Consider the following 20901-nt stretch of genomic DNA (forward strand, 5'->3'; position numbering starts at 1 on the left):
TTGCGGTCGAAACCGTCCCTGGGCGAATATCTCTCGCTGTGTAGTATGTTTGTTTGTTTGTCTGTATGTATTTATGTATTTGTGTGCTTGTTGTGTACGGTATGTATGTATGTGTGCGACGCGCGCACAAAAGTGTGTCAAGGTTTTTTGAATAATATTTTGTGCAGCGTTAACGTTTACGTACAGAAGCGACGCTAGCAGCGTCAGGCAGCGCCAGCCTCCTCGCCCCTCCCTCTGACCACCCAGCACCCCTTTAGAAACACAAACACACGCGCATTTCAAGCTTTTGATTTGTTGCTGTTGTAATCGTGACGCCCGCCTCTGTTTGCTGCGCTCTCTTTTGTTCCTCTCTGTCCCGCTCTTTGTATTTGTATTTGTGAGCTGCGCTGCTCATTTTGCGTTGTCTCATCGCTTTACTTTACTTTATTTTATATAGTACATTTTATTTTTATTTGTATTTTTTTTTATTTTTTTATTTCGTTTCATTTTGCTTGTATTTATTTTGATTTAATTGTGCATTGTCAGCTTATATTTATTTATTGTTGACTTTTGTGCTTTTGTGATGAATTTAATTGAATTTTTTCGCTTGCATTTAAATGGGTTTATAGCGACATTTGTCGATCAGGCGATTCTTAAACTTTATTGTTATTATTCTTCTTCTTGGTGGTTGCTGTAAACTCGCTGATAAGCGGGAATTGTGTTAATGGGTTGCCAATTGAGCGTTAAATAAAATCAGGAGTTGCAATTAAGTGAGGTAGGTTGGAAATATTGAGAATATAGATTGAAGTGAATTTAGAGAAAAACGTTGTAAGACAACTCGATGGCATTTAGTTAGTTTGTATAGTTTAATTAGCTTAGATATCGATTTTCAAAATAAATACAGCTTGAAAAACTATTTTTAGAATAATGTAGCATACTTTCAAGCGTGCTTGAATAAGACGCGATTTAAGCGTAATATTTTCTAATATAGAGTATACGCAAGTCGTGCAACAGTTGCTGTGCCAAAAACAACTTACCAGCTGTTTACTTAACTTGATTATTTATGGTCTCCGTGTTCACAGTTTCCAACAAACCAAAAAAAAATAAGAAGAAGAAGAAACGTACAGACAATTCATATGTGGTTAGAAACAGTTGTACACATGTTAAAAGATGCGGTGGCCACACCCCCACATCCACTCCCACCCCATACACACCACCGACACACGCGCCCCACTAAATTTCCCATTGACCTATTAACATTAAAAGCAGAGGCAAGGCGAACAAGAGAGAACTAGAGAGCAAAAAAAAAACCCAACACTGGCAGCCCATAAAAATAGAGTCGAAGTCGAACCTATCCTAAGGCATTTGTTGTTGGAAAGACAACACACTCACAGGCACAGACACAGTTGGAGTTCTGTCGTCAACCTATACCAACATGGCAACAGTTTTCCATTACAATGCACAGCATAAGCCTCTGGCCCTCTGCCCCCAGCCCCGCCCACAGCGGCCCACTTTATTATCACACACACACGCACATGCTCAGAGCTGTCGCTGGCATAGGCATAAAAACGAAACGAAACGTATAACGAAACGAAATCGAAATTAATCTCTCTAACATAGACCTGAATCTGTACAACAGCAAAGTAGGTCAGCAGAGGCAGCGACGAGCGCCAGCAGCAGCGTCGACTGCGCGCAGTCACACATACATACACAGCGTCACACACTTTCACTTATTACATTATTCAATGATGCCAGCCCCAAAAAGCGCACCCAATCGGCAGAGCAGCGACAGCGCCATATAGACAGAGAGAGAAAGAGAGCGAACAAACTACGAGAGAGCGAATTGCTGTTGCTGCCTCTCGCCGCGCTCCATTTCCGACAATGTGGCGAACGACGGCGAAGCGCATGTGGGCGAAAACTTGTTCGTGCGCTCTCGTTTTGTCTCGCCGCTCAGTAGCAATTGGTGTTGCTGTCGCTGTCGCTGCTTCTGCTGCTGTTGGCGTCGCTGTCGATTATTTCATATTGAAAGCAAAAGTGATCAGCGGTTTGAGACAGAGAGAGAGCAAGCACAATTTTGCGCTCTCTGCGGCTCTTGGCTGCTGCTTCTGTGTATGTGTGTGTATGCTTGCATTCGTTGTCGTTGCACACTTTAAAGCGCTGCCCTGCAGCCCGCGCTCGCTTCGTTGCGCCGACCAGCGAGCAGCGTGTGTAAACCGGCACGTCAATTAAGCTTGAGAAGCAGCGCAGCAGCGGCGTCGCCAAGCTGGGGAAAAATGTTACAAGGTTTCGTTTCAGGTTAAGACGAGTTTTTTTTTTTTTGGTTTTTTATAATTTTTGTGTTTTTGGGTTTCTTGTTGCCATTTGTTGCTGTTGCTGCTGCTGTTGTTTTTGTTATATTTGTGGTTTGAGTTTTGAGCACAAAGTGTAGATACGTCTGTATGTAAATGCGTTTGTATGTATGAAAACATTTTTCGTTTTCTAAATTTAGCTGCCGCTTATATTTCTTGTTGTTGTCGCTCTCGGTGTTGTGTGTGTGTGTGTGTGTTTTTTTTTTGTTTTGCTTCGCTTCGCAGCGGCTACTTTAACAACGATGATAATGATGTAGTTGTTGTTGCTGTTGCTCATGATGATGTTGACGATGACGTGCGTCCGTCGTCAAATAAGTGACCTGCCTCATTTGAAATTTGTTTGCGGGCAACGCAACAAAACGGGATGCACTGGAACAACAGGAGAACGCAGTGGGAATGCGACTGGAATGGGAACTGATAATGAAAGCTTTAATTGCAGTGGAAATGCTTTGGATAGAAAGGTGTGACCAGGCGAATAAAGAGAAATGGAATTGTAAAGAATGCAGAGGAAACAGTTTCGTTAAGAGTTAACAAATGAAGAGGTATCGAATAGTATTATGATACTGATTTGATATGCAGATTATTATTCATCATTAAATTAAAAAAGAAGAATTTTAAATTTCATTTTATATATTAAATAATAAAATAATAATAAGAAATGAAAGCTGTAAATAATTATAATAAATTTGTATATTATATATTTACAGTTTTCAAAACTAACTAGATCACTATTGTTTAATTTGTATTATTATCACTCTTTTGACGTCCCATAAAATATACTTCATCGCTTAAAAAACTTTTCAATTCAAGATAATCTTTTCATTAAGTCTCTCTTTTTCGAAGCTAAGTCCCAGCTAATGAAATCCAGCTTCTCCAAATTTTACAGCCTTCCTAGAACATGTTTACAATATTACACTTAATTTACGCTCTCAAAGCTTTAAACATACATATGTCTTTAATTCCATAGAAAAAACCCCAAACAATTGACCCAAAAACCTAAGCAACAACAAACAGCAGCAGCAATAACTAACAACAATAATAAGAAACATATGCCCAAAAAAAAAAAATTGTTGCTTACGAAATGTTGTAGCTTGTGTACCTAAAAGTCCCGTAACATTTGGCAATCCACACATAAATTAAAATCAAGCACACTTAGCTTACCTCCGGTTTATCAATTCCCTTCTCTTCTCTTCTCTTCTTACCCTTCTCTGGCTCTCTGGGCTTAGCCACCTACAAAAGGCATTCAAAAAAGTTTCCAGAATTAAATCGCCAACAAAAAATCACAACAACAACAACAACAAAATCAACAAAATTAACTGTAGATTGCGTAAAACGACGAATAAAACGGCAACTGGTAAACGGGCAGCGCAAAAAATTTAAACAAAAATAAATAAACAAAACCTTAGGCCAAAAATGACCACAGCCCGAAATTCGAATCTGAAACTAAAACCCAAACCGAAACAGAAACCAAAAACTGAACCAAACCAAAAAACCAAGTAGCCAAAGAGTTGGAGTGTGCTCGACTGTGAGATACCTGTTACCAACATTGAGAGAACTGAAAGGAATAAATAGTGAACGAATTGTTTCTTAAGTTCTTCTTTCAAATTCTTTAAAAATTGTTGAAAATTCAATTTAGATTGTATTGACAAGTCTATATTTAATTTTTTTTATTTTTACTCAACTCTACGATAAATTGCATCAGCTCAAGTTGTTCAACAAATCTTTTTGGTTTTAGCTTTTATAATCTTTTATTTTTTATTCATTCAAAATATAATTCGTCCAGCAAATCTTATTGATTTTAGTTTTTATAATCTTTTTTTCTCATTCCTTCGGAATATAATTTCTCTGCTTTCTTAGCTTGTGACTTATTCTTTGAGTAGGTTATAATACCCTTCCTCCCATTTGGTTACCGGGTATAGAAAAAATGCTGCCAAACAGCAACATCGGCTGAGATTTTTGAGTTGAATTCTGCGCACGTTCCAAGTAAATTTTATACGTTTAATGTTTTATTATGAAATTAAGCGAAGGCAGCAACAGCAAAACAACAACAAAAGAAACCTGGCAGATCCGTCTGTCAGTCATTCAGTTGTCTGTCCGTTCGTCAAGTTGCTCCACACGGCGCCAGAGTCCAAAGCTCCAAGTTGGAAGTCGGAGTCGAAGTCGAAGTCCAAGTTAAAGTTGAAGCCAAAGTCGCAGGTCGCGTCATCGCTGCACCAACAGACCCCAAAAAAGGCAGCAGCAACAACAACGATAGCAACAACAACAACTCGAACGTGTCGAACAACAACAAAATCAAAAATAATTGTTGCCTGTCCGTTTGGTACCACACGACATTAACATTTGTGCCACCAGCGCAGACAAAACGCATGCAGCAGCAACAAACAGCAGCAGCAGCAGAGAGAATAACGCAGGGGGCGGAGGGGGAAGTGGAGCGGGTGAGGGAGGAAAGCAATGCTCATTTATTTAGCTTTGTTTTTGGCAGTCAACCAACAAAAATGTCGAAATTGCTCTGGGCAAATGGTAATTGCTGTAGTTTTATTATTAAGTGAGTAAGTAATAATAAAAGTGCGAGAAGGATGAATAGAAAAGAACAGAAAATGAAGGAAAAGAAAGGTGTTTTTATGAATAGGTAATAAATCATAGAAGTAAAAACGATCTTAAGAAATTCAAAAACGAAAAAGAAAAACAGAAATCGAAATAGAATGAAAGTATATAAAAATAATTGTAAAGGAAATAAAAGTAAACAAAAATTAAGGAATATAGAAAATTACTTAAAATTAGTAATAAATCAATAAATTGAGTCAATTTAAAATATTAAGGCTTATGAACAAAATAATAACATGATAACAAAATAAATATTATATAGAAGAATAAAATTAGTAATAGAAAAATTAAAATATTAATAGAAGAATAAAAATAATAATAGAAGAATAAAAATAAAAATTTAAGAATAATAATAAAAAGAATAAAAATAAATAATAAAATAATAAAAAGAATAAAAAAACAAAATAATAATAGAAGATTAAAAATAAAAGAAGGATAAAATTAATAATGGAAGAATAAAAATAATAATGGAAGAATAAAAATAATAACAGAAGAAAAAAACTAATAAGAGAATAAAAATAATAGTAGAAGAATTAAAATAATAATAGAAGAATAAAAATAATAACAGAAAAATTAAACTAATAATAGGAGAGTAAAAATAAGAAAGAAATAAAAAAATAAAAAAGAATACAAATAATAAGAAAAGAATAAAAATAATAATAAAAATATAAAACTAGTAATGGAAACATATATAATTAGCAAGAATCGATTCTCATAAAATAATTAAATATTTACATATGTATAATATTTATACTTCTAACTGAGATTAGCTTAAGCAAAAAACAATACATTAAAGTAAATTATAAATTAACAGGAATTGATTGGTAAATCAATGAATAATAATCGATATATACAGCAAAGTGATAATTTGATGAACATAAAACGAGAATAGCCTAAAAAAAGATTACAATTATTATTAGTTGCGTATACGCAATAACTCTATTGAGCATACTGTGTAATTAGATACATCACGCATACGCAATGGTGGACTGTATTGAGGTTTATGTGTGGTATTTTATACTATACTCCTTCGGTTTAATGAGTATTTGTAAGGTTTAACTATACAAATATTTATGAATTTAATTTCATAAAAGATTGATCGCCTGTACAGACAACACTGTTATTGTATTGTTGTTGAAGCCGAGCTGGCAGCTTGCGATTGACAAACAACTGTCGAAAAAGTCATTGCGCATGCGCGCGCACAAGTCAAAGGCAACATAAAAACAAAATATAACAAAACCGAAACCGAAATTGAAACCGAAACTGAAACTGAACAAAAAAAAAAAAACGAGAACAAGCAACGGACTTGAAGTTAACAGATCTTTTCTTAGCGGATCCGCAAAGCAGAGGAAGGAGCAAAGAGGGGAACTAAAGTTTTTTTTTAGTCGCAGGTAAAACAGGCAGCAGGCAACAGTTATACAGCCATTTAAATGGAGTAGCGAAGTGGAAGCTGAGACTGAGTTTGAGTTTAAGTTTGAGACTGAGACTGAGACTGGGGCAGAAGTAGGTCTCTTGGCTGCAAAGTATCTTGTAGTTTGAGTATCTTGTAGCTCGCGTGCAAACCTGTTTTACTTTTCGGCATGAGAGTGAGAGTGAAATGTATGTGTGTGTGTGTGTGTGTTGGGTGATTGCCACACACACAAAACGCATTGTGCTTTGTCATTACCTGCCTTGGCCATATGGAAGAGGCGACCCTAAAGACTCTTGACTTGTATACACATATTTTTAGGTTGTTTTTTTTTTTTGGCTACGGTCACGAACAAATTTGGCTTGGAAGGAAATGAAAATTACCTTTGAATGCTGAATCTTCAGTGCGTTGCAGTTTCGTAACTAAAAACGGAGGCAGCAACTCGTCTTGAGGCGCCACACACTCAACATTTTGTAATCGTCGAAGAAAAAAAAATAAAAAACGTGTTTATTTTGAACTACATATTCACGTGCAGCGTGTCTTCTGCTTCTCACTCTCTCTTTCTCTGTCTCTCTTTATCATATCCAGTTTTAAGTTTTCAATATTTCAACTGCATTTTATTCCGTTGCGCCGGGTTTTTCCCCTCCATCAACTGCGCTTCATCCTCCTTCTCTTCTGCACAATATGTGGCAATATTTTGCGGTCGGTCTCTTTTTTATATTGTATATTTTGTTTTTTTTTTTTGTAACTGCCCACAAGACGTTGCATTTTAATGGGTCGTCTTTTAGTTCCGTTCGCTTAGTTAAGGAATTGAACATTTTTATTTTTTATTTTTTTTTCCTTTTCGTTTCTTTGTAAAACGAGTGAAAGTTTCGTTTTTTTAATGCTCCTTTCAACGCAGCTGAACTTATATAATTACCGTTGTTGCTGATGTTGTTTTTATGGGCAGGGCGCATCCTTCTTTTTTTTTTTTTTGCATTTTGGGCTGCAGGCTGAAAATTGTGTTTTTATGCCTGTTGCAAGTTACGTATACGCAGCGTTGGTAATGGGGTCAGAATGCGGCATATGTGAATGAATGCAATAAAATGCGACAGACTATTGACAGCAAATGCATAAAAAGGGATGACTTATGTAAAGGATGACTTCAGCAAAATATACTCATTAAAATCGACATATAAATGTGATCATTAAAATTAAATAATAAAATAAACATCAATATATGAAATGAATAATGAGAACAGAAATAACACTGCTAAATGGATTAGGTTTCCAAAATAAAATATTAATTTATAATTTAAAAAAAAAATAATTATAAAATAAAAATGTGTAAAATAAAATGCTAACTTATTATAAAAAAATATTCAAAATAAAACAATTAAAAATATAAGAAATGCAAATAAAAATTATAAAATAATAATAAAATTACAACGTAATATTAAAATTAAAAAAAAAAAAATTCTAAAATTACAATAAAATAATTAGAAATATAAGAAAAGCAAATAAATAAATTATTTAATTTAAATTTTAAAATAAAAATTAAAAAACATTCAAAATTAAAATAAAATAATTTAAAATATAGAATTTACAAATAAAAAATTTTAATATAAATAAATAAAAGAATAATAAAATATAAATAAAATTACAACGTAATATCAAAACATCAAAATACAAATTTAAAATAAAATAAGTGAAAAACTTAACAATCTAAAAAAAAAACCTTCATAAAAATAATTTAACAGGACATTAAAATTTTTTTTTTATAAGTTATGAATGAATTTAAAAAACTAATTTATATTTTAAAAAATATTATAAAATAAAAAAGATAATTTAAAATTCAGAAAACGATTTCACAAATTTTAAATAAACTTTGAGAGCCTATCTTATAAAAACACTTAAATAATATTGTGAAATAGTTAAAATAAATGCAGTGCATAACAATCGTAAACCTGAAAGACAAATGAACTTATTTAAATAAGAGAGTGATTAATTAAAGTAACAACAACTAATTATCGCATAAAGTTAATATATGCTACCACAATCTAATGTTTAATATATGCCCAAAATGTTATACAGTATAAAAGCAAATCAAGCATAAAAAGTAAAACACAAAAAAAGCGAACATAAAATAAGAGTCGATGCTGAAAAAGGCCAAAATAGACAATAAGCTTAAATTGAGAGCCGAAGCGAAAAAAAAGCAAAAGCAACAACAACAACAACAATAGCAAAAGCAATAGCAATGGCAACGGCAACAGAAATAGGAAACGAAAACACGCCACATGAAAACCGTGTCATGAACAAATGCAACAACAGCAACAACAGAAACCCACAACTAATTGAGACCAAAGAGACGCGCAAGCAACAACAAAACCAACAACAAAAAACAATAACAAAAATTGTACCAAGCGCAGCCGCCAACTTAGCAACAAGAAGTACAACAAAAAAAAAAACAAAAAAAGAAAAAACAGCAACCAAACACCGAAAAACTGATGAAAAATTCCCACTTGGGTAAATGAAGTAAAAAGTGAGTAACGATTACAAAATAGCAACAACAACAACAACAAGAGCTTTAAAGCAAAGCTTAGCGCTTTCATAATATTGGTAGGTTTAATAGCGGTGCTAGTAACTACATCCGAATAGAATGAGTCGTCGTCGTTTGTGCCCACTGTGTGTGCTGTGTACAGTGGCTCAAAAGCTATGCCAAAAAAGTTTCACTTTCGCTTTCAGCGCTGTTTGAATTTCAATGCAGCAGTAATAACAGCAACAAAAAGCAACAACAGCAACAACAACAGCGACGACATCAAAAGGGGGGCACTAAGTCAAGCCAAGCAGAGCCAAAGAGAGCAAGCTTCGCAGAGAGCAAAACCTCGACAACAGCAAGTAGTCACAGTGTGAGTGAGAGGGAGAGTGAACGAGTGAGCGCGCGCATTGAAAGTGAAACTGGCTCCCACTCAGTCACTACACACACACACAGACGCACACACAAGTGGCGCATACGTAATAACGCAACGTTCGCTGCTGAGAGCGAGAGTAAAAACGCGGTCAGCGTCGACAGCGCTGCCAGCAGCGGCAGCGCAGCGCTTTTAGTGTATGGCGGGTATCCTCGCCGTTTGCTTGGGTTTAGTCAATCGAGATACGTGGTTGATGTTGGTCGTGTTTTTCGCATAGCAAATTAATCTACACATATATAAATACAACTACAGCAACAACAACAACAACAGCAGCAACAGCAACAACAAAATTAAAAATAAAATAAATTTATAATTCTACACAGTGCACATAGTTACATATGGCAAATTAACAACAACAACAACAGCAAACACCGCGATAAAGAAGTAGAAAAGTGTGCTTACCAATAAAATTGCGTATGTCCGCGTGTGTGTTTTGTGTTTGTGTGTGTGAGTGTCTATCAAAATTGCGCTCGCTTTTGGCCTAAATAGCGAAAAAATAAAAGATAACAAATGCATTGAAATAACGCAACGAAAACAAAAAACCAAAAAACAACAAATTGCATTCGCTTCTTTGTCCTCCTGCGTCGCCTCCTCTTCAAATTCCTCTTTGCTCTCCCCCTTTTGCACCTATTTGCAGCGCATTCAACGGCATCCAATTTGCACCCACTGCAGGAACAGCCCAAGGATTATGTTCTCTCTGCTTTGGTGTCATTTTGTCCTTTGCCCGCTGCGAGTGTGAGACACAAACAGAAAGAGATAGAGAGTGAGAGTGAGAGCGAGAGTAAGCAATGCAAAGTGCAATAATAAAAATCAAAAAATAGTTCAACAACAACAGAGAATCACAACAAAATACAAAAATTCCAAAATAGATCAGCGACGCAAGAAAATACTACACAACATCAAAAATATACTAAATAAAATACAATAAAACAAAAAAAATCAAAATCAATTACAATTACAATTGTTGTTTCAACGCACACAATCAATGCGAAAAGTTCGTTCTATATAGAATATAAGTTCAAGCCCTACCTCCTAAACAGGCAACAAATACACGCAAAACAAATATAAATATATATATAGAAATATATCTTTACAAATCGAAATATATAAAATCGTATATATCTTTTCACTCACCTCGTCAAAGTACCTGCAAAAAAAAAAAATCAAGAAACACAAAAAAATTAATTCCAACTTGGATTTCGCTGTTAAACGAATTTCTAAACTTAAAACAATTTTCAACAAATAATAAAACTATTGTTACAAGTTTAAATCAATAATTCAATAAAAAAAACATATACAAAAAGTGCTGTAAAGTTTATTACAAACTAATTCAATAACTATATTAAGTAAAATTTTCTATATAAAATAGTCAAATGCTTGCAAAGCATTTAAAAATACAACTTGTTCTAAACAATTGCGTAAACAATTAAGTTAAATGTTTCATTGTTGCACCGAAAATGTTGCTACCAAAAATCAATCAACAATTAAGTGCAAAAGCTAGACCACCGTATATTAACAACAACAACAACAACAATAACGCGCAGCAGCAGTTTAAATAAAAAAAAAAACAAACAACAACAAAAAAAAAGACAAACAAAGTAACATTTATTACAAAATACAAACAAATAAAAGCAATACAAATTGTTGCTTAAAAAACCGTCCACAAACAAAAGAAGAAATCTTCGAAAGAGTTTTGAATAGAAAATTCCATGAAATGTTATTAGAAATGGATCAACAACAGGCGACTGTACAGTTTATATCGTCGCTGAATCTGTCGCCGTTTAGCATGCAGCTCGAGCAGCAGCAGCCAGCGAGTCCAGCGCACAGCAACACCAACAACAACAACAACACCAGCAACACAAGTAACAACAACAGCGGCAGCAACAACAACGATAACGATACAAATGCATTGAGCAACTCTGATAACGATTACAGCGCCTACACGCTGCAATTGAGCAATCATCAACAGCAGCAGCAGCAGCAGCAACAGCAACAACATCACACGCATCACCAGCAACAACAACAGCAGCAGCAACAACAACAACAACATTACCAACAACAGAATATTGCCAACAACAATGCGAATGCAGCGAATCAATTCAATGCCTCCTCCTATTCGTATATATACAATTTCGATTCACAGTACATATTCCCGACAGGCTACCAGGAGACTAACTCCTCGCACTCGCAGCAGAGTGGCAACGGCAATGGCGGTGGCAATGCCACAGCCGGTGGCAACTCGTCACAGCTGCTGAATGGCGGCAGCACTGGCGGCAATGGATACATGTTGCTGCCACCAGCTGGTGGCACCTCAGCCACATCGGGTCACATGTCTGGCGGCAATGTTGGCGGTGGCTCTGGCGGAGGCGCCACTGGCACCTCGGCTGGCGGCGGTGGCAACCATCATGGTGGCACTAGCGCCAGCTCAGGCGGCGGGGGGGAGGCCATCGATTTCAAGCATCTGTTCGAGGAGCTGTGTCCCGTGTGCGGCGACAAGGTGAGCGGCTATCATTACGGCCTCCTCACCTGTGAGTCATGCAAGGGCTTCTTCAAGCGCACCGTGCAGAACAAAAAGGTTTACACTTGCGTCGCGGAGCGATCCTGCCACATCGACAAGACGCAGCGCAAACGCTGTCCATACTGCCGATTCCAAAAGTGCCTCGAAGTGGGCATGAAGCTGGAGGGTAAGTTCAACAAAACTCAATTTTATACAATTATATTTTATAATACAGTTTTTTGTTAGCTTATATTAAAGATTTTACTCATTTTTATGGGGAATAATATAGATAATACTGCACAACTGTTAAAGATCTCTTCTTTCTTTACAAAGTTGATATTTTATAATAAAGTTATTTGCTAGCTTTGATTTGAAACCAGAATCTGTTATATTAAAGATTTTACTTATCTGGTTAATACTACGAAACAGTTAAGAATCTTTAAATATAATTCTTTTTTTTCTTTACAAAGTTGATTTTTTATAATATAGTTCTTTGGAACTCTTAGATTAAAGATATTACACTTCTATATGATTCGAATTTTTATGAGGGATAATATAACATAGAAATATGAGGAATTAATTCAGTTAATACTACGGAACAGATCAGGAAATATGATTCTTCTTTTTTTTTACCAAATTAATATTTTATAATACAGTTCTTTACTAGCTAAGATATGAAACCAGGAACTGTTAGATTAACGATTTTACTCATATATATGATTTGACTTTTTATGAGGAATAATATAGCATATAAGATATTAATTATTTTATATGCTTATAATTTCCTAAGGGAAATAATATAGCCAACACTACGAAATAGTTAAAGATATGGAAATATGATTCTTATTTCTGTATATAAATTTATAAGTCTTTCCGTAGTTACAATCTTCATAATAATATGAATAGTATATGAATTGAACACATTTGTTATGAACATACTTTATATAGCTGGCTAGCTTTTTAAAAAGTCCTATATTTCTTTTACTTTTTCTTCTGAGTACATTTTCTAAATAATAACTTTGTTCTTTAAACTGATTTCACTTCTCATTCATTGTAGTTTTATTTTATTCTACACAAATCTACATATTCTCTCAGCTGTCCTTATTTTAGGAAATGTTAGCCTGAAGAGTTTACTCTTGTATTTAATTATGACTGCTCAATATGTATAAGATCTAATTCATTCTGGAAACTAATTCGGCAGTCATGAAATAAATTATTTTCATCACCTATTTTCATTATGAAGTTTAGGAAAAGAAATACATATTTCTTTCATTTAACAATTCCAGTTGCATCTCGTCAATTCCTAAATATATTCTTAACTCTTAACAAACAGTCTTTGTCTACTTCTCATTCGTTTCCTCTCATTTTATTCTACACATTCTCTATGTTGCTGTCTTCTCGTCTATTCGATTGCTTCTCGAGTTTATAGCACGCATTTTGAATCAACCTTGCTGCACGTACCTGTATTTCCCATTGACCCTCAGATTGTTGACAAACACTGCGTATGAGTGATATGTTGTGACCCTGTCTCGCTACTAAGGCTTTTTAATATGCAGCTTGACAATTGTTTTCGTTATTTCATTGACTCTTTTGGCAATTCCTGCCAATATTTCGATGAATCATTTAATTAGTTGAACGTTTTTCGAGTTTCAACTGGCATACATTGCGTATGAGTAATATTGTATTTGGAGTTTTGTGATGAAATTTAGTTGCATTTCCGCTAAAGATAATTGTTGGCTTGATATTTTTATTTGAACTCTTTTAGTATTTCACAGCTATTTTTATTTCAAATTAACCACTTTCCTTGCTTGAGTATTTTACCAGTGAATAATTAATGCAATGCATTTATTCGTTTCCCTCGAGCCATCTTCGGTTGGTTTCCCGCTCCATGTCAATTGGCCTTCCCTTTGGCTGTCAACTTTGATGTGTTGCATTGTTGTTGGCTGCTAAAGTCGTCATCATCTAGTATACCTTATATACAGTAGCTATACTAACTATATGTATAGGCAGAATGACAGGCAGCGAACGGAACGCGGAACGGCGCGACCAAAGAAATTAAATCGATATTCTTTATTATTTATAAATGCACAAAAACAACAAGAATGTTTTGTGAGCTGAAAACAGCAAACTCGACCAAAACAACAGCAACAACAACAACATCATCAAGTCGAAGAAAAACTCGCTGTTTCGCTCTGGGGAAAATTGTTTTCCTTTCGTAATATGAGAAACTTTGAGTGGGCCCCAAAGCGGCTGCTTATCAAAAAGGGCTCAACAATTAAACGCAAATTATGTAAATATATTCGTAAATAATTAAAAAACAAACAGAAGAAATGCTTCGACAGCTCAATTCTCGCCTCATTTCACGACTCTCGTGACACATAGTCGCAATTATTTATAAATTGGATTAGCGTATATGCGTATTCCAGACCTATCCCAAGTTTCTCCAAAAATAAATACAAATATTTGTAAACTGCTGACTTTGTTATGTGTATGTTATACCCTTTAGTCATCAATCGGGTATAACTGGTTTGCTTTAACTGCTTTAGCATCAGAAAAAAGCGTCAGTGGCTTTTTAATTATATATTAACTGCAAGCAGCGAGAAAGTAGAGTGAGAAGGTTAGCCAAGCAAAGTTTGTGGCAAATAAAAACGAAAAGAATTTATTTATTAGCCTCTTCTTTCTCAAACTGTGATATAGTATTGTAAATATAGGATTGGAATTACTTTTTTTATTTTTAAATTTGTGGCAAATAAAAACGAAAAGAATTTATTGATTAGTCTCTTCTTTCTTAAATTGTGATATAGTATTGTAAATATAGGATTGGAATTACTTTTTTTATTTCTAAATTATCATTTCAACATAATTAATCATTTTAGTATTTGGAAATAGATCAAAAAACTGCTTTATTATTATTTTATTGGTCCATTCTGAAAATTTTATAGCAAAATGTCAAAGAAATGTATATAAAAGAATAAATGTTTTCTGAGGAATCCTTTTTATGGTAACCATTCTCAAAATGATGTATATAAAATAAATAAATTGTATTATTATTGTGTTAAATATTTTCTGAGGATTCCTTTTTATTGCAGCTTGTTAACAAGAGATTCACAGTATTACCATTATACAACGATTTCGCAAAATTAATTCTAGTATACAGCCTCTTTCTTCTTTTTTAAACAGGGTATTTTGCAGTCAAGTTTTGTTTTCCTTGTTGTTGCATATTTTCTTCATCTTCGCATTTCTTTGTGGAATGAGCCAGAATTGTTGATTTTACGTTCATTCTCGTTCTCGTTCACATTCTCATTCTTTGTGTTTATGGAATAAGTAAATGTATTCCATTGTTGTTATTGTATTTGCCTTCATCTTGCTTTTTGAGGATATTTCATATTATTGTTGAGAGAATGTGCTTTGTTTATGAACTCTGATTGTTTGTGGCGGCTGGCAAATGAATTATTAAATATAATTAAGTAAAATACTTGCTCAACATAATGAAAACAAATAAATAATTAAAGACTTTAATACACTAGAGCTCTTTTTTATATAAAATTATGGAATAAAAGCAACTTCAACAAAATACTTGTTAAAACTTTTTGTTTGTATTTCAAATTATTTCGCATATTTTTCTTTGCGTTGGCTCTTTCAAGAATCTTCCTCGTCCCCACGCTAAAAAGCTGAAACAGAGGCCCATAAGCAAAAAAAAACTTTTGCTTTCGCTGCACGCGCCTACTCACACATGCATACGCATATACACGCATTTATGTGTGTGTAGTACATATGTGTAATATGCATATGTGCTAACTTATGTACATACATTTCATATATACAGAGTGCAGCATGCACCGGTGCTCTCAGTCTCCCTCTCACTCACTCGCTCACTCACCCACAAGCGACCGCTTAGACCGCGCTCTAAAATAAGAAAACAGCACAGCGAAAAAAAAAACCGTAACAGCGAGGCGACAGCGCTGCAGTCGCCGCAAAAGCAAGCTTCAAAACAACATACAAAAGGGCCGCATGCTGTGCCGAATTCCGACTGAGCTCAGACGTCGCTGTTGCTGCTGCTGCTGTTGCTAGCTGCTCTGCTTGCTGCGTCTCTGCTTTGAGTGTTCACTTTGCTCAAGCTTTTCAAATGGCGCCGCGAGAGTGTGAGTGAGTGAGTCCGACTCTGAGCATAAGTCAGTTATATGTGTGTGTGTTTGTGAGTACGTGCGCTCTTAACATTGTTTGAATTTTGTAATAATTTTTTTCTCCTTCTTTTGCTTCTTCTTCTTCAGTGTTTGTTCATATACTGCGCGCAATTTTGTTTTTTTTTTTTTTTGTGCTTTATCATTTGCACGCTCACTTGCTCATAGTGTGCGGCCTAAATGGGCCATACGAGGAGGATGGGGAGGGAGGGGGAAGCATTGACAACAAACAGCCGTAAATTATTATGCAAAGTGCTGTTAATATCGAGTGTGGAAAAGTGTGAAAATTATATGCGGGTGAACGGGACTAATGTGCCATGGGGAATACAAGAAAGGCAACAAATAAGAAACACATGAGTAAATGTGTGAATGTGTGCATGTAAGTGGAGTTGGTGAAATCTGAGTGGAGCGCAATGAAAGATTAACGATAACAATCGCATGTGTAATACTTATGTGGGTGAATGCTGCTTGAGAGTTGGTAACTGTTGAAAGGAAGTGAATAGCAAATGTTGGGAACAGTATTTTTTAGCAGTATATTTTGAAAGTAGGGTAATCTATATTTAGGACATTTCAGCATACCAACATTTGCAGTATACTTAACCACAAAATTGTACATTTTGCAGTCGCTAATCAGTATTTACTTATTTCACAACACGCATTTCATATTTTTGGTTGTTATCCAATACTTGCGCCGTCGTCATTTGCATGCTAAAATCAATTTCAAATGCACATTATTGTGCTTCCGCCACAAGCAGTTCTTTTTCGCATACATCATGATCCCCTATCCAAAAGCCATAGCTAACATCCATCCCCCATCTCCACTTCTCCAAGCTACCACCCACAACACCACAAAACACAGCTAAAAATAAAATAAAGAAACGCAGTCAAAAATTGGTTTTGCTTTTGGTTTGGTTTGATTTGGTTTGTTGGCTTAGCCTTTGCCTTTGCTGCTGCCTCTGCTGCGCTCCAACGCAAAGACAGACACACAGAGAGCAGAGAGCCGTCGCTCTCTCAGACTCTCTCGCGCTCATTCAAACACACGCACACAGGCAGATAAGTTTATTTGTAACGAGAGTACATACATAAGTATGTGTGTATGTAGTTTGTCGTATTGCCATCTCATTTCCGCTTTGCCGCACTTGGCCCATAGTGCCATCTCTTGCGCTCATGACCTAGATTCCGCAGTGTCAGAGTGTGCGTGCACGTGATATATAAATACAGACGTGTGTGTGTGTGTGTGTATGTCGAATCAATGCAACATGTAGAGAGCGCTGCTTTTGTGGTTGTTGCTGTTGCTGTCGCTGTTTGCTTTTATTTTTAATACTCAGTGAATTATTTCGAACGTTTTGCCAGCGTTGTGTCGCTCGTTCCGTCCTTCCGTTTTTGGTTTTATTGCCGCTGCCGCTGTCGACGTCTTCGTCGTCGTCGTCGTCGCTGCCATGTCAACTCTGTCGTAATCTCTTGACGCTTTCGTCAGCTATGTTGAGCGCCTTCGTTTCGTTTCGCTCTCTGGCAAAGCGCAACGCTTTTATAATTGCGAACGCCTTTTGGCTGCTTCGAGCAGCTTTGACTTTAACTTCGATGGTTTGCTTTTGGCTGCTTGGTTGCCTTTTTGTCAAATTCAAGCTTTGGAAATCAGCTGCTGAAATCGAATGCGACTGAATGACTCACATATGTTGTTACTGTCTATGTCTATCTCTCTCTGTGTATCTCCCTCTCCCTTTCTCACTCTGTTTTGTATTTGAGATTTGGATTTGGATTACGTGCCTTTTTTTTTACTTCCAACAATGTGCAACGTGGAACAATTGGGATTTGAACAAAATGTTAAATTACGTTAAGCGTATTACAAATGAGATGACAACCATTGTGTGAGTGTGTGTGGGAGCAAAAAGGTGGAGAGAGGGAAGGGAATTGCACACGAAATGTGTTGAAATATTTGTTAGCCATACAAATTGTGCATGTGCTTGAGCAAAGGGAGAAATGAGTCAGCCATGATGAGGGGCACGATGACAGTAGCAGTTGCACAACAACAACAACAGCACGCACTTAAAGATACCCTGTAATTTTATGATGTTCAAAATTAGTAAACTTTTAGTTTCATTTTCTTATTGCTTTTTAGAAATTTATCATTTAATTTACTTCAAAATCTGAATATAGATTTATATGAAAAACTCAAAGATGGATAACAACATAAAAGGATGCATACATAAACCTAAATCAAAGTTCAGGACTTCTTAAAGAATTCTAGTTTGTTTTAACTAAAAATTAACAAAAAAAATTAATGAAAATCTTTTTTAATTTTTAGCAAATAAAGTTCTATTCTATTGTTTATATTGCCTAAATTTACCAAATATATATTGTTTTTTGTACATTATTCGGTTTTTAACAATAATTTCTCAACAACATTTCTCTCTGTGAGTTGAAATGAATTTCTATAAAAATTATCAAGAGCTTAAGCTGCTCTTAAAAATATTTAAACCTTAAATATGAACTGCGCCGCTTGCCGTTTAAAAAAGCCAAAGTAAATAATTACGTATACGCTTGTTACTTGCGCCACATGACGTATACGCAATATGTAGCTACTTAAAATCAATCATACGACCAGTGGTGCCTAAGAGTTAAATGGGTTTCTTTTTTTCAGCACTGTGTGCAGCATTGCCAAGTATCAGTTATAGCTTGGCTTACAATTCGGCATTGCCCTAGAGCTCTCAAGTAATCAATTGATTGTCGCATTACATCAGTCTAATGAGCGCTGCCCTTTTTTTTCTACTTCTTCTTCTTACTACTACGAATTGTGCCCTGCCCACTCACGATTTTGGGGTCTTTTAATTAGCCATACATGGTTGTATCAGTGGTGTGGCTAAGAAGCGAAGGAGAAAGAAATAAAAGTATAAAATTACTCATACGCACCATTGACCTAAATTTAGTTCTTCCTTTTTTGGGGTGGGGTGAGAAGCAGCTTAAAAATAATAACAGTAGACGAACTGACACTGGGCGTTTATTGATTTCCCGGCAGTAAAACACAAATGGTAAATGGAATGGAAAATGGGAAATGGGGAAACACAACAACTGTGTGTGCCGTAGATTTAGCTGTTGGGTTGTTTGTTTGTTTGTTTGTATACAAATTGAAGCACTTTACATGTGAATATTTGTTTAAAAACGAAAGTGTAAATAAAAGTATTTTGAACAGTGAGAAAATTATGTAAGTAAATACAATATATGGGATGAAATAATAATGCTCACCTTAAGCTGGGGTCCATGCGGCATTAGCCAGCGATTTATGCGCTAATAAAATGCCTATAAATATTATAAAAATAATAGCCCAACATAAACACACACACACACACAGAGATACATAGACACAAGAGCTGCCCGCATAAACTCAACATAAATTGGCTTGGTGCGGCCGGAAAAACGTTTGGATGGCAAACAAACAAACCAACATACACCCGAAGAGAGTGAGAGTAAGAGTCAGAGTGAGAGTGAGAGTTTTTTTCTTTCCTATTATTTACAGCGAATGAGAGCAGCTCTCACTTGAAGCGACGGCAACAACAACGCGCATGTTGTCCCAGTTTTCACAAACTGTCCTTGACCTACTCCACTCAACAAAGTTGTCTAATGCGCGCGGCAGAGTCGTGTCCATGTGCCTCTTTGTGCCTGTGTGTGTGTGAGAGTAAAAGAGTTGGCGAGCGAACGAAGCGAAATGTCGTAATAGAAAGCTTTTCGAGTTGCCATGCCAGCAGCAAACGCATAATGAGCGAAAGAGCAAGCGCTCGCTGCGCTCTTTCTCTCTTCACGTGACGACGTTGACGTTGGCATCGCAGCGACGTCGCGGCGTTTGAGAGCGCGCGCGTCAATTTGCCTAGCATACAAAACCACACACACACAGACACACTATGTAAGTTGTATTTACATACAGACGCGTTGATTATTTGTAAACAATACGCTTGACCTAAATTACAGTTACTTGTTTCGTACAGAAACAAAAACGACTTTGCAATTTTTCGTGTGCATTTCAAATGCATATTTTATGTGCCAGCAGCGTTCGTGTGCGTTTTGTATGTGTGTATGTATGTATGTATGTTGGTTTGTGTGTGGGTGTGCTTGTTTCGGCACAACAGCGCCACCTGCCGGCCCAAGCGGCGCATAGAACAACGTCGCCTTATGCACCCAATGCACGTCTATTGCGTCTTCTAATCAACTACGCGTCGTTGCTGCGAATTCTGCTTGCCTCCCTCTCTGCCTGCTGCCTGCAGTTGATGCCGGCGTCTATGTATTTATGTCGGCCTCTCTTGCTTTGATTGTGTGTGTGCGTCTCAGTGTTTGTGTGTGTGTGTGCTTGTTTCTGTGGCGCGCTTTTGGTTTAACTCATAGCACAGCACCCGCAATGCAGGCAAACCTCTTCAGCCATCCAACCCACCTCCCCATACACCCACCGACTCACCATGCTGTCATTCGCACATTTTCTGCTCTGGCCATAAGAATCGCATTTTTATTGCGTTTCAGTTTGTTAGAGCGCGCACACACACACACTCTCGTAGAGACACACTTACATGCTTACTGTTGGTGTCTATGTCTGAATGTGTGTAACAATTTTGTTTTGTATTTTGTGCAATTCTTTTTTCTCTGCTTTTGTTTTTGCCACGCTGCGCTCTCATTGTTGTTGTTGCTGCTGCTGTTGCTGCTGGATGGGCGTGGTTTGGGGCTTGGGGTTGCTGCTAACAGGATGACGTTGTCTCAGCTTAGATATTCCGCAAAGATATAGAAATAGAGCCCAGGCTATTGTTCTCGCATCATTTATGCTGCCGCATACACGTGTTCTCTCAATATGCAGCCAATTTTTTTGTTACCCATAGAATTTATTTCCTGCTGCTTAAGCTTTAAAGTATAATAGTCTTTAAATTGGACATTTCTTATAAATAAAATAAACACATCA

General features: G+C 36.1%; 1 protein-coding gene across 1 annotated transcript in view; it reads left to right on the forward strand.

Annotated features, from left to right (window-relative positions):
• The window catches only part of LOC133841390 (nuclear hormone receptor FTZ-F1), a 56596-nt gene that overhangs the window by 29789 nt on the left and 5906 nt on the right, over positions 1-20901 (forward strand). The window contains exon 3 of the mRNA XM_062273820.1: positions 11447-11971. Coding sequence (XP_062129804.1) covers positions 11447-11971 — 525 coding nt within the window. The remainder of the gene's footprint in view (positions 1-11446; positions 11972-20901) is intronic.

The sequence above is a fragment of the Drosophila sulfurigaster genome, chromosome 3, assembly GCF_023558435.1.
Source record: "Drosophila sulfurigaster albostrigata strain 15112-1811.04 chromosome 3, ASM2355843v2, whole genome shotgun sequence".
Classification (NCBI taxonomy): Eukaryota; Metazoa; Arthropoda; class Insecta; order Diptera; family Drosophilidae; genus Drosophila; species Drosophila sulfurigaster.